Genomic DNA, 14,322 nt, shown 5'->3' with positions numbered 1-14,322 from the left:
GTAGAGCGAAAGGGGGACGATGGTTTTCCCCTCCGTCCATGTGTCCGTCCGTGCCTGCGTGCGTACGCGAAGGACCGCATTCAAATTTGGTGTGTGGGTGCAACCCACGTCAAAATCCAAGATGGCCGCCGCCATGTATGTCTGACGTCATGTATGTCTGAACATTGTGACAGGAATATCTTGAAAAATAAGCGAAGTACCAACTTCTAATCTGGTGAGTGGGTGTATCTAGGCATAAGGAAGAACGCCATTGAAAATTGGTTCGCCACGTCAAAATCCAAGATGGCCGACGCCATGTATGTCTGACGTCATGTATGTCTGAACATTGTGAGCGAAATATCTTGAAAAATAAACGAACTTCTAATCTGGTGTGTGGGTGTATCGACGCATAAGGGAGAACGCTATTGAAAATTGGGTCGCCACGTCAAAATCCAAGTTGGCCGCCTTGCATCTTCCACTTTGTCAACTCGCATCACTTCACCGACGGGGAACCTAGGCGTAACGCTTGTTTTAATTTAAATTAGATCACTTCGGCCATTCTCAAGTTATAAACTTATTGGACTTTGACCTTGACCCCAAAACCTAATCAGTTCATCTTTACCTCATTATACATAACTGCACCAAGTTTGATGAAGATCTCTTTAGCCATTCTCAAATTATCGCGGCAACGAAAACCTATCATGGACGGACAACCTGAAAACATAATGCCTTCATCGGCGGAGGCATAAAAAGAATGCCGAGGTAAAAAAAACATTTCTACTTTGAGGATCCTTCCATGCTCACACAAAACACATAAGGGGAATGATAGGAATGATAAAAGAAAATAAACTTTAGTTTCAATCCGGCTGGCACTTAGCTTGGCATCCCAAATGGCTGGTAGGAGCTTGCTGGTCGTTAAACCCGAGTCGCTGCGCAGAAATGGCACAAGATGGCGTGGAATCACGTCCGTAGACAGCGACTGGCGTGAGGCCAGCAGGCAGGATAGCCTCCTTTGGTTTGCTTGCGACCTCCTCCGTCTCCGAAGAGCACCACCATCAACCAACACCCCTCCTCCAATGTTGCAAAGGTTCACCCAGCTCCACAAGTTCTCACAAGCGCACCAGAGACAAAGCGTGACCTCCCATGACAAAAGTCAGAAAGCGAGACACACACGCTTCCTCCTCTTCTTTTTCGAACCTTATCGCCCTCTGACGTCATATGACTAATTGCAAAGCTCAGGGCGTGGCCTTTGACATAATTCCTGTGTACCTCACTTCCTGTGTCCTCACTTCTTGTTTTCTGGGATCGTTGCTGTATAAAAGCGGGTCAGTCAACGACATGCGGGCTGCCTACGATCCGCTCCATGCTACGTTCCCTCTTCAGGACTTCAAGCCCTGCTTATGCCTCTTCTTGTGCACCAGGCCACCATTGTGTTGATGAAAGCCTACCTGAAGGCCTACTTATCTTTTCTGCTCTGCTCTGCCACAACAATTTAATCAACACAACTATGGACCGGCTGCTTTGACCAGAACGCTTTGACGAGGATCCAAACAAGTTTGGCTACTGACGAATGGACACACTGGTTTCAGACCTTTGAAAACTTCGTTGTTGTACTTCCTCCTGAAGGACTCGACTCGACAAACTTCTTCTCCTGACAAACTTTGTCACGCCAAGGATCTACATAATCATCATGGACTGTCACCTACGAGGACGCCATTGAAACGCTGAAGGCCGTGTATATAAAGCCGAAGAATGAGATTTTCGCACGCCACCTTCTTGCTACGTGTCGCCAACAAGTCGATGAATCCCTGGATGAATACCTACAGGCTTTAAAGACACTGGGTAAAGACTGTAACTGCCAAGCCTTGACTGCAGTTCAACATCCAGAAGGACTTATTAGAGATTCATTCATCAGTGGACAACAATCCCCGTTGATCCACCAACGCCTCCTAGAGAATAGGACCTTGGACCTTGGACCTAGCGACCATGTTCGACCAAGCACGAGCCCTAGATTCAGCGCAAAAGAGCTCGAAGCAATATGGGGGGGGGGGGGGGGGGGTCATCGTATAGTGCTTCCGCTGCTGAAATGAAACGCTGTTCTGAATCCGTTCCACCCAACTATCGAGTCAACCGACAGTATCGGCTGCTACCGGCAGCAAATGCTTCTTCTGTGGTTACTTGAAACACCCCCGTACAAGGTGCCCCACACGCGAGGCTATATGCAACAAATGCGGGAAGAAGGGGCACTTTGCTGAAGTCTGCCGTTCGTCACCAGCCACCACTGCCACGGGCGCTACCTCAGCGCCAGCGAATCACCCGACCCTTGCCTCTGTGACATCTGCAGCCATCTCTCAGGCACTATAAAAAGCAACCTGTAAGGTTGCCATTAATGGAATTGAAGCCGATGGCCTCATCGACAATGAAAGCACAGAAAGCTTTATTCACCCACAACTCGTCAGGCGACATTCGCTAAAGTTTTACCAGTCGGGTGAAGCTGTCTATGGCCTCAATCGCTTTCAATGAAAACGCTTGGATTCTCCGTGGTCAATTTAACCCTGAAAGGACGAAGCTACCAAGACGTGCGACTGTCCATACTCCCCGAGCTCTGCGCAGACGTTATCCTCGGGCAAGACTTCCAGAAACAGCATGACAGCGTCGCACTGAAATTCGGTGGTAACCTGCTGCCTTTAGTTCTCTGTGGACTGACCACACTACGCATTGACCCCCCGGAACTGTTTGCCAATCTGATGGCGGAATGTCACCCCATTGCTGCCAGGTCACGTCGGTACAGCTTCAACGACCGCAAATTCATCGAGAAAGAAACTCAGCGGCTACGACGCGAAGGAGTCATCGAACCGAGTAAGTCCCCTTGGTGTGCCAAGGTCGTGGTAACTAAAGACAACAAGCGTTACGCCGAGGTCCCCCGTCGGGGAAGTGATGTGAATTGACAAAGTGGAAGACGCAGAAAACATGCGATATGATATTTCGCTCAAGGTTCAGACATACATGGAGGTGGCCATGTTGGATTTTGACATGGCGACCCAATTTTCAAAAGCGTTCTTCCTTATGCCTAGATACACCCACACACCACATTAGAAGTTGGTACTTTGCTTATTTTTCAACATATTCCGCTCACAAGGTTCAGACATACATGGTGGTGGCCATCTTGGATTTTGACGTGGCGACCCAATTTTCAATAGCGTTCTTCCTTATGCGTAGATACACCCACACACCAGATTAGAAGTTAGTAGTTCGTTTATTTTTCAAGATATCTCGCTCACAAGGTTCAGACATACATGGCGGTGGCCATCTTGGATTTTGACGTGGGTTGCACCCACACACCAAATTCGAATGCGGTCCTTCGCTTACGCACGCACGGACGGACAGACACACGGACGGAGGGGAAAACCATAGTCCCCCTTTCGCTCCGCGGTGCGACGGGGGACAAAAACCACAAGAAATGGCTCGCAATTGATGATTCTGAGACCATCAACTGATTTACGCTGCTCGCTGGGTACCCGCTACCGCGTATCGATGACAGTGAATAAGATCACCCCTGTTGCGTCTTCAGCACCATCGACCTGCGTAGTGCTTACCATCAGGTACCCATAAGGAACCAAGACAAGCCCTATACGGCCTTCAAATCAAGCGGAAGTCTTTACCAGTTCATGCTAGTCCCATTTGGCGTCACAAACGGGGTGGCTTGCTTCCAACGCATCATGGACTCCTTTATCAAGGATGAGAAACTCACTGGAACGTTCGCTTACCTAGACAATCTAACTATCTGTGGCATGACAAACCGAGGACGCCGTCAACCTGAAGCAGTTCCTCAAAGCAGCCGAAAGGAAGAACATCGGCTATAATGAGGATAAGTGTTTGTTTTCGACCACTAAACTCAGTATACTGGGCTATGTAGTAGAGGATGGTCAAATGCGGCCAGACGCTGAGCGTCTTCGGCCCCTGCTAGAGCTACCCGTGCCGCATAACATGAAGTCCCTCTGCCGGATCCTCAGACATTTTGCCTACTGCTCTCGGTGGATTCACAACTATTCAAGCAAAATTTGCCCCCTCAGTGCCACAAAAGCTTTCCCGATCTCGAAGGAGGCTGAAACTGCATTCCACCAACTTCAACAGGACATTGAAGAGTCAGTGGTCAATACAATCGACCTGTCAATACCCTTTGAAGTTGAGACCGACGCATTCGAGTTTGCTATTGCCGCAACGCTTAACCAGGCATTGCCGTCCAGTTGCCTTCTACGCAACGCAACGGTGTCCAGTAGCGTTATTCTCCCACACACTCCAAGGATCCGAAAAACGTCATGCATCGGTCGAAAAGGAAGCTAAGGCTATCATCGAAACTGCCCGCCACTGGAGACACTACCTGACAGGAAGGCACTTTACACTGAAGACTGACCAACTCTGTCAGCTACATGTTTGACAAAGGACAGAAAGGCAAGATAAAGAACGACAAGATCATGCGTTGGTGCATGGAGTTATCCTGCTTCGATTTTGATATTATTGACCGTCTGAAGAAAACATACCTCCTGACGCATTCTCAAGGTCATACTGCTCATCTTCATGCCTGGACCATTGTTCACTATACGACCTCCACCAGTCCCTATGTCACTCAGGGATCACACGCATGTACCACTTCGTGAAATCTCGAAACCGACCTTATTCGGTGGAAGACGTTCGACGGATGACCGGCTTGTGCAGAACCTGTGCAGAGTGCAAACCCCGGTTCTATTGGCCAGAAAGGGCCCACTTCATAAAAGCCACCCAGCTATTCAAATGCCTTAACATAGATTTTAAGGGACATTTGCCAAGCACTGACAAAAACCAGTACTTCCTCACTATCATCGATCAGTACTCGAGATTCCCCTTTGTGTTCCCATGTGCGAACATGACAAGTTATACGGTGATCGACTGCCTTTGCCAACTTTAATCTTGATGAAATGGGCAAATTGCTGTATCATTGAATTTTTTTCTTGGGGGTGGGGGGTGAAATTTGCAAGTATCGTGCTCCGCATGACGTCTTGTTTATTTATTTGGCATGTGGGCGGTGTACTTTCAATGTATCTGTACTTGTTCCATGATTGGTCAGACATTAGTTGTGAATGTGGTCTTGATTCTACGGTTGCATCAGCTGAAGTTTTGACTCAGGAAGGCATTGATGGAGTCCGCTTTCTTGACGGTTGCATCCACATGGGTATTGAAATTCACCTTTGAATCGATGTGGACACCAAGATATTTGGTCGAGTTAACCTCTTCAATGATTTGACGATGAATGTTATAAGATTGGAGGATGGGCTTCCGCTTGTTGGTGATATGGATGACCTGGCATTTAGATGGGTGAAACTCCATCAACCACTTCCTCTCCCACTCCTGTACCAGGTCAAGATCCATATGGAGACTAGTGCAGTCCTGGGCAGATGTGATACGCCGGTCAATGATGCAGTCATCTGTGAAGAGACGTGGTGTGGAGATTGTGATGCTATCTGGTAGATCATTTATGAAGACCAGGAAAAGAAGCGCAACCCACATTTTTCTTTCTTTGGCAAACCACATTTCAAAGTTGACCTCCAAAGCCAGCCGCCGACTGGGCATCCTGTGTCATACAACATACAAAGAAAGTCCTTCCTTGGCACACCTGAACTCCTAACTACCGACAAGGCCTTCATCTGAAGCTTGATGGAGTAATTCTCTCCCCTCTGCTTATCTCCCCTCCACTTCTCTCCCCTCTCCCCTGCCTCACATCTTGCTCTGCTCGACACCATGGAAACCAAGGCCTTTAAGATCATTGGACTCTGTCACGATAAAACAGGGTCTGTGGGCCTATCACTTCACCATCACAGACAGGTTGGTGGTCTTTGTCTTCTACCGCCTTCTTTCTGGTCTTGCACCCTGTGACCTCCGTGCTTTGTCTTACACTCCCCTCTTCAATCTCATTCTTCCCTCCAGGTCTTCAAGAAAGCTGTTCACCACCATCTCAGATCCCCATCCAAAACCATGATCTTTTCTTCACCTGTTAAACCACACGACAGAGAGACGACCGATCTGTCTGCGATGGCGAATTGATAGGCCCATAGACTCAGATTATTCTCAGGAGATTTCCATTAATCTTGAAAGCCTTGGTTTCTATGGCATCAAGCTGTGATATAATAAAATAATTTCACCCCTCTGATCAGAAAAAAACATTCCTTTCTTATATCAGTATCAACGCTAAAAATACTTAGTAAAGCTGATCTTGAGTTTTATGTTTACGATCTTGAGTTTACTTGATGGTTTTTCGAAGCTGAAACACGTTCTCCACGTTTTCGAAGTTAAGTAATTGTTCACAATTGTATTTTTGTCGAAACTGCATTTATCTTTCGGTGTGTGTACCTATAGTGTGTCCCAAGGAAGATTCTCAGTGTAAATCTTTCATAAATTAATCGTTTCTGTTTGCCCCGCGTGTGCGGCCTTGTAGCCTGAGGCTTCCCCCGTCGAAGTTTGTTCACTTAAGTTCCTTCCTTCACTGTTTTTGCTTGGTTCTTTGATTTTTCCCTTCTCCCCCCAACATCTACTCTTTGTCTAACGTTTTAAACCCCCCCCCCCCCCAAAAAACAAAAAAACAACAACATTTATTTCCCTTTCTCCATGTTGCTGTTGTCGAATCGTGTGCTTCTGTCCATGTGCGCCGTCTTGCCCTGCCCCCATTATCTCCTTGCCTTCCACCTTTTGCCCTGTTCACGTGACTCATGGTTATCCCTCTCGGCGCTCTCCCCGTTGGTATTTTTTGTGATTATAAGATTGTTCTTCAGGGTTCTGTTTAAATATGTTTAAACTTTCCCCTGCAGTTTCATTCAGTGGTATATTACAACACGCTGTTTTTCTTCCTATTTAAAAGGCTCTTTTCAATTTCCCCTTCAACTCATTCCACTTCAAAAAAAAAATTAAATCTCTTATAATTCTTCCTCACTACATGCTCTAAATTCACATTCATTCCACCCCTCCTCCATCGTTCTTAAACGGATCTCCAACTTGAAAATCACAGCAAACCCAATTTGTTATAAATGTTCGTCTTTCATTAATCATCCACTTTCTAAAGTCCCCCCTTGCCCCTCCCCTCCAAATCTCCCCCCTTGCCCCTCCCCTCCAAAACTCCCCCCTCACCCCTCCCCTTCAAAACTCCCCCCAACCCCTCCCCTTCAAATCTCCCCCCCAACCCCTCCCCTTCAAATCTCCCCCCCAACCCCTCCCCTTCAAATCTTCCCCCCCCCCCCCCCGACCATCCCTCTCCAATTCTCCCCCTCCCCCCTCCTCCTCAAAGCTGCCTCCTCCCCACTTCGCCTCCCTTCTATCTCATACCTCCACCTCCCCCAACCTTCAACTTTCCTCTGCCCCCCTCAAACAACCCCTCACTGTTCCTCATCCCATCACCATCAAACCTTTCGTCCTCCTCATCCTTCCCTTTCTTGTAACTCTTCTATAATCTCTGACACACTATCAACTGCTCTCCCTACTTCCCCGTCTCATCCTTCATCTGACCCCACCCATCCCCTCCCCTGTCCTGCACCCGATGCTCCCCCTCTCTCCCCATTAATGGTATGGATCTCAAACATCCGGGGCCTTCACTCAAACCTGATTGATCTCTCCATACAGGTTGCTTCTGACAAACCAGACGTAATCTGCTCAACAGAAACTTTCCTCCTTCAAGATGTCTGATTCCTTAATATCTCTTCCTGGCTACTCCCTCCTCCGGTATGATATACCTGAGCCTCGTCCTGGTGGTGGGGTTGCTATCTTTATCAAAAACTCTCTTCCTCACTCTCCTTGCACTGCCCTCTCTCCACCCCACCCCCAGGAGTACCTCTGGCTACGGCTTCCTCTCCGCTCCTACCTTTTGTTCATATGTGTTCTGTACCGTCCTCCAAACAGTGATGACTCAATTTATATTTCGCTATCTGACAACATGGACCAACTTCTATCAACTCATCCAAACTCTCTCTTCCTCATATGTGGCGACTTCAACTGTCATCATGCCAGCTGGCTGGGTATGGGTTCCTCTCTCACCAGCCATGGCACCTCAGCAAAGGACTTCTGCGACTCATTGGGACTGACACAATCTGTCAATTTCCCGACCCGGATCTCAGTCAATGGAGTATCTTCTCTTCTAGAGTTGGTTATGACAAACTTACCTGCAAATGTCTGCTACACTTCTTCTGCTTCAATTGGTTCTTCTGATCATGTGCTTGTTAAAGTGGACATCTCTCTAGCCATTCTCAGAGAGCCTCCTCAGCGCTGACGAGTCTGGCATTTCACTCAGGCTGACTGGCACGGCCTGCAACCAGCCTTCAATCATCTGGATTGGTCTCCCATCTCTACTGCCTCTGACATCAATTCTTCCTGAGAATTCTTCCAAAGCAAACTGCTCTCTCTCATGCACAGATTTATCCCATCTCATCTTTAGTTGTCTTACCCTTCCTCCCGTCCATGGTACACTGAATCTTGTGGTGAGGCAGTTGCCCTGAAACAACTTGCCTTTGCCTCTTGGAAGGCAAATTCAACTGAAGGCAATCTCAGTTCCTTCCACCAAGCCAGAACAAGTGTGTCTACCCTCAGGAGTGCCAGGAAGCACTATCTCTCCACACTCAAGATTGAACTCTCAAACCTGTCTCCTTCCTCCAAATCCTGGTGGCGTCTGGTCAAATCCATTTCTGGTGTTTGTTCCCCCTCCATCCCCTCCATCCCCTCCCTTACCTTAAATGGCTACACAGTTGACACCGCACGTGACAAAGCCGAATGCCTTAACTCTGTGTTTGCCTCAAAATCTTGTGTCCCAAACCCATCTCTCTCTGTTCCCACCTTACCCAGTCAAACCCAACTGCTCCTGGACTCTGTGTCCTTCTCTTCTGACAAGGTGAGGAAGTTTTTGTCAAACCTCGACTCTGTTTCTGCAACTGGACCAGACGGCATCAGTCCACGGGTCCTAAAATCCTGCTCTGCCGCTCTATCTCACACTCTCTCTGTTCTTTTCACCCTCTCTTTTGCTCAAGGTCATCTGCCAGCATCTTGGAAATCAGCAAACATTACCGCTTTACACAAAAAGGTGCAAAAACAGATCCTTGCAACTACAGTCAAAATCAGCCTACTCCCAATTATCAGCAAAGTCATGGAATCCATCATTGCTTCGGATATCAAATCCTTCCTCTTCTCCAATGGCTTGATCTCCGATCATCAATTTCGATTCAGACCAGGTCATTCTACTCTGGACATGTTGCTTCTGCTGTCTCAACAATGGATGGAGGTCCTCAATGCCAAACAGGAAATCAGAGCTGTCTCCCTTGACATATCACGTGCCTTCGATACGGTCAGGCACCCAGCTCTGCTCACCAAACTCTCCTCCTATGGTACCCATGGAAATCTCCACGCATGGCTTGCGGACTTCCTCTCTGGTCTTAGGCAACGTGTGGCCCTGAATGGATTTCTCTCATCTCCCCTTCCTGTTCTGGCTTGAGTTCCCCAAGGTAGTGTCCTGGGCCCTGTGCTATTTCTGGTCTTCATCAATGATCTCCCCGACTCTCTGGAAAATCCTCTCTATCTCTTTGCTGATGACTCCACTCTGTCGCTCCATACCTCATCCCTCAGATCAGCAGTCTGCAGCCTCCTCACTCTCTGCAGACCTGGACAAAATCACAGACTGGTCAAACAAGTGGAACATGTCTTTCAATCCTGACAAATCTCACACTCTCACTATGTCTCTCTGAAAAACCATCTGGACAACCCTCCCATCTACTTTCTCAACAATCCTCTCCAATAAGTTCAGTCGCTCAAGCTTTTGGGTCTCACTATCTGCCATGATCTTTCTTGGGAAAACCACATTTCCAAGCTGGCCGCCAAAGTCAGTCGCCGACTGGGCATCCTCTGTCATGCAAAGTCCTTCCTTGGCACACCTGAGGTCCTCGCCACATACAAAGCTTTCATCCGCAGCTCGATGGAATACTGTTCCCCCCTCTGCCAAGATCTGCCAGCAACCCTCTTATGGTTAAACTGCCAAAATCTAGGCTCTCTGCTCACCTTCATGCTTTCATTCTCCTTTTCTCCCGCCTCTGGAACAAACTCCCCCACTCCCTTCAATCCCACTCCTCCCTCTAGGTCTTCAAAACAGCTGTTCACCACCATCTCTTATCTTCCCCCATCCAAAACCTTGATCTTTTCTACCCCCGCTAATTCACCCCAGATACACTCTTTTGAAATTCCAACTTCTTTCCTGGAAGTCCTTGCAGTGTCCATATGGTTTTATACCTCTCCCACCCCCCCCCCCTTTCCCCCCAAGCCCTCTCCCTCCCACAGTTCTCTCGATGTCCCTGCTCTCAAATGTTGTGTTTGTGTCCTTCCCCCTCTCTCCCTATCTTGTCTACCGCTCCTCTTATTTTGTGTTTTATGTGTCAGTTTGACTTTTTGTGTGATTAATGTTAGCTCTTTCACGAGCCTCGATCTTGTATCCAAAAAAAAACAAAAAAAACTATTGGATAAGGAAAGTCGATAAGCATCATGTGATGTCTCTCAGTACCGATGTGACAACCCCAAACTACTTAGTTTTGTTTTCCCTGAATACAAATTTATCTCCGACAGATTTTTTGGCAAAACAATCAGAAAATCCAAAGCTGGTGTTAAGTCCGTCATGTCTGTACATCTTTGTTGAATAGGTGGATTAAAATTCAGTCACGTGACAATCAACTCGTAAAGATCAACAAATTTTAAATCATTTTAAAATCCTGGTTAATACGATGATTAGAGTTTTCAAAGGAAGGAATAAAAAGCAAAAAGACAAATTAAATTTGACACCACCCACGTCACCGGACTCACGGTCATCAAGAGTGAACGCTGCAGGGTCAAGTGCGCTCGCGGAGGTCTCTCTCACTTCGTTCCTGGTCATGTTCTCTGCCTCCTGCTTGATTCCGGGCCGCCGTACTAAGAGGGGTTCTGCTCCCGGAGCCGCACACTTTGATTTGACGGCGGAGGGTCCAGAGGAAGGATGCGAAGGTGACACGAAGCCGTGAGGAAAGCCAGGTTGGCAGGAAAGGCAATATTGCACGTTTGTCGACGAGGGAAAATGGACACATGGCTGGCCAATAAGAGAGGACGGTGGCGTGGCTGAGAAAGCAGGAGGTGTGGCATTGTCGAGAACGGTTGGAGAAGGACCGTGGAAAGTAGGCGGAGAAGGACCGTGGAAAGTAGGCGGAGAAGGACCGTGGAAAGTAGGCGGAGAAGGACCGTGGAAAGTAGGTGGAGAAGGACCATGAAAAGTAGGTGGAGACAGACAGAAAGTGGGTGGTGTTTGACTGTGGAGAGCAGACGGTGGGGAGCCTTCGAGAACAGGTGTAGAACCATGGAGAGGGGATGAGGAAGGAGCACAAATCGACAGAGGATGAGAAAGCTGTGATGGAGGCTCCGTCTTGATGTTCACAGCTGTGGAAAAAGAGCAAAATAAATAGATCATGGAGTTAAAGCTTCACTTTACAAGTGACAATGTAGATTAAGATTTTAGAGGGTCATTCACCCACCATATGGCAAAGACAAATACCAGAAACGATTTGAAGAAAGTTGATGTTAAAAGATCTGTGAAGGCATCTAATCTGAATGACCACAAAATGGTAGAAATAGGGAGTCAATTGTGACATGTGGGGAGAGGAACTGACCATGAGAGCTTGGAGTGAAGGTAAGAGGCAAGCTTTGCCGGTGACGGCTGGTCTCCACGTGGACCGAGAGCGATGGTAGATGGCCATGTTGGTTTGGGTATGGTGGAACAGTGACGATCAACTGATACTGTTTGGGTAAGAGAAAATGGTCATATGTCAGCGATAGATTGTGTTTATTTACCTTCAATGACTCAACAATGTGCGTTATGTTATTACAAGGCTGAGCGACCATTCATTATCTAGAGACCACCTAGAGACCAATAGAGCAAATGTATCCATGTCCAACCACTAACGGCACATTTTATGTCGTAATAAATAAACAGCATTTATCTGTGTTGTGTGTTCCTGTTGGAGTATAATAAAATAAACTAGCCGAAACCCGTGGAACATCCACGGAAGGGAGGATGTGGTGTATGGATAGAGTGTACCATTATGGATGGCAGAGGGGATTTGCTTGTCCGAGTAAGAGTTAGGAAGAAAGATGAGAATGAAGAGTGCGTATATGAACAACGTATTTATTGCAATCGTTGGCGTACACCGCGATCGACGACACCGGCACAAATGCATGCTCAGTATTGTCCACTCGGTGGACGGCTTGCTGTCGCCTTCGACTGTCCAATCAGCGGACGGCTTGCTTCGCCTTCACCCAGCAGACGCCAATAAGATGGCGTCGTATCGGCAGTTAATCGGATGCTTTTGGGCCCCAACGTCGGCTAATTCAGATTTTTCGAGTATGTCTGTACGTGATAAACAAAGAGCGCGGTTCGTAGATCGTAAATCCATTAGTGCCGTGGGCATCGGGTCACTGGGTGCGGCGTAAAAGGGATAACAAAGTCGAGTCCTTACGGTATTATTATATAGATTGTATACATGTTGGTAGTACCCGGGGTCAGGTCATGGGCACAGAATAAAATACCCCTCCCAATCCGAAAGGGGGAGGGGGGGGGTTGGGGGAGAAGACTTACAATTTTCACATGTGCATGTGCCACAATGCAAGTGGTTTACTAAACCCTGCTGCAGACAGGGGGGGATTACTAGCCACGGCACAAAGTTATCTGTGGCTCTTCGGCTTCAGTCATAGGCTGAGAAGTGGGTGTGAGAAGTACCCTCATGAACCCCACCAAACCCGTAACAATTGACGTCAGGTGTGAGATTGAACCTGAGGCATGACCAGCACAACTCAAAATTTAATAATAACGTAGCATAGCGAGGGTGGGAATTCAAGCTTAACAACTATGTCTATCCAAGACGGGCAGGATAAGGTGGGTTTGATAAAGGAGGTGGAAGAAGCTGGATCCGAAGGTGACTGAAGGAACATTCGGTGGGGAAGGGCAGTAGAGACACTTGTAATGCTCAGAAACCGCCAACCTCATCCCCCAAAGAACATGATGTCCCCCTTGGAATGCACACCCCAGAACATCCGACCTTGCCAGCACCATTCGGTACGGACCAGTTGACAATGATCTTGAGCCAAATGATGAATGGCATGCATGGCAAAGGTGGATTCACAGAGGCAAAGGCTGATATAAAGGCTGTGGGAAAAAAGCTGGATGTGGGGGCAGGTAGAAGCAATGGCTGACATGAAGGCGATATGAGCAATGACATGGCGGTGAGGATCGAGGCTGTATGGGGAGAGCTGAGTGAAGTAACGGAGGATGTGGAAGGTTGGCGACAAGAGACGGTGACAGGTCAGGCCAGTGGCAAAGTAGAAAGGGTACCAGGAACAGGGCCGTTATGGGTAAATTTTAAACATTGGGGCAATACCCCTGGTGCTCACCTGGTCGAATAAAGCAGTACAGTACACTGACAAAGTATTTTTAACCAATTTCAATGGTTGCTCGGAGACAGAACAGCATGTACAATCATACCAATGTAATCATAAGACTTTAAACAAAACAAAAAACTATTTTGAGGGGTCAAAACTGGATCCATTTTGACCCCGGTAGACCCCCTTAGACCCCGTTTTATTTTTTTTAATGCAGTGAACAAACTTTAGTCACAACACAACAAATATAATTTGTGCCAAGTTTGGTCGCAATCCCATCATCAGTGGAGAGGAAGTTGCAAGTGTTTACGGACGGACGGACTGACAACGCGTAAGCTCACCTGAACTTCGTTCCAGGTGAGTTAAAAATGAGACCACGGGAGATATTGATAGCCAAAGCAGGGTCGGAACACAAAATAACAGAAAATAGATTATGAACAAAGTCGGAACATGATAGTAATTTACGATTTTAAAGTGGAGCACCAGAGGAGATTAGGAGAAAGAGGGGAGATTGGGGAAAAAGCGTCAGAAGTGATGATAGATTCCATGACTTTGCTGATAATTGGGAGCAGGCCGATTGATTTGTAGTTGCAAGGATCTGTTTTTGCATCTTTTTTGTGTAAAGCGGTGATGTTGACTGATTTCCAAGCTGATGGCAGATGATCTTGAGCAAAAGAGAGAGTGAAAAGAACAGAGAGAGGGTGAGATAGAGCAGCAGAGCAGGATTTTAGGACCCGCGGGCTGATGCCGTCTGGTCCAGTTGCAGAATCAGTCGAGGATTGGCAGAAACTTCACCTTGTCAGGAGAGAAGGCCACAGAGTCCTGGAGCAGCTGGGTACGGTGGGTACAGAGAGAGATGGGTTTGGGACACTAGATTTTGAGGCAAACACAGTT

At 47.5% G+C, this 14,322-nt stretch overlaps 1 protein-coding gene across 1 annotated transcript in view; it reads right to left on the bottom strand.

The window, feature by feature from the left end:
- Nucleotides 1-14,322, bottom strand: part of LOC137426616 (nuclear factor of activated T-cells, cytoplasmic 1-like) — a 98,458-nt gene that overhangs the window by 4,287 nt on the left and 79,849 nt on the right. The window contains exons 11-12 of the mRNA XM_078779220.1: nucleotides 11,664-11,790; nucleotides 10,831-11,433 (exon numbers count right to left, since the gene is read on the bottom strand). Of these exons, the coding sequence (XP_078635346.1) occupies nucleotides 10,831-11,433; nucleotides 11,664-11,790 (730 nt within the window). The remainder of the gene's footprint in view (nucleotides 1-10,830; nucleotides 11,434-11,663; nucleotides 11,791-14,322) is intronic.

This window comes from Myxine glutinosa, chromosome 5 (assembly GCF_964187855.1).
Source record: "Myxine glutinosa chromosome 5, kmMyxGlut1.1, whole genome shotgun sequence".
NCBI lineage: Eukaryota > Metazoa > Chordata > Myxini > Myxiniformes > Myxinidae > Myxine > Myxine glutinosa.
The sequence above is the reverse complement of the archived record's forward strand: the minus strand, read 5'-3'. Positions and strand labels throughout refer to the sequence as shown.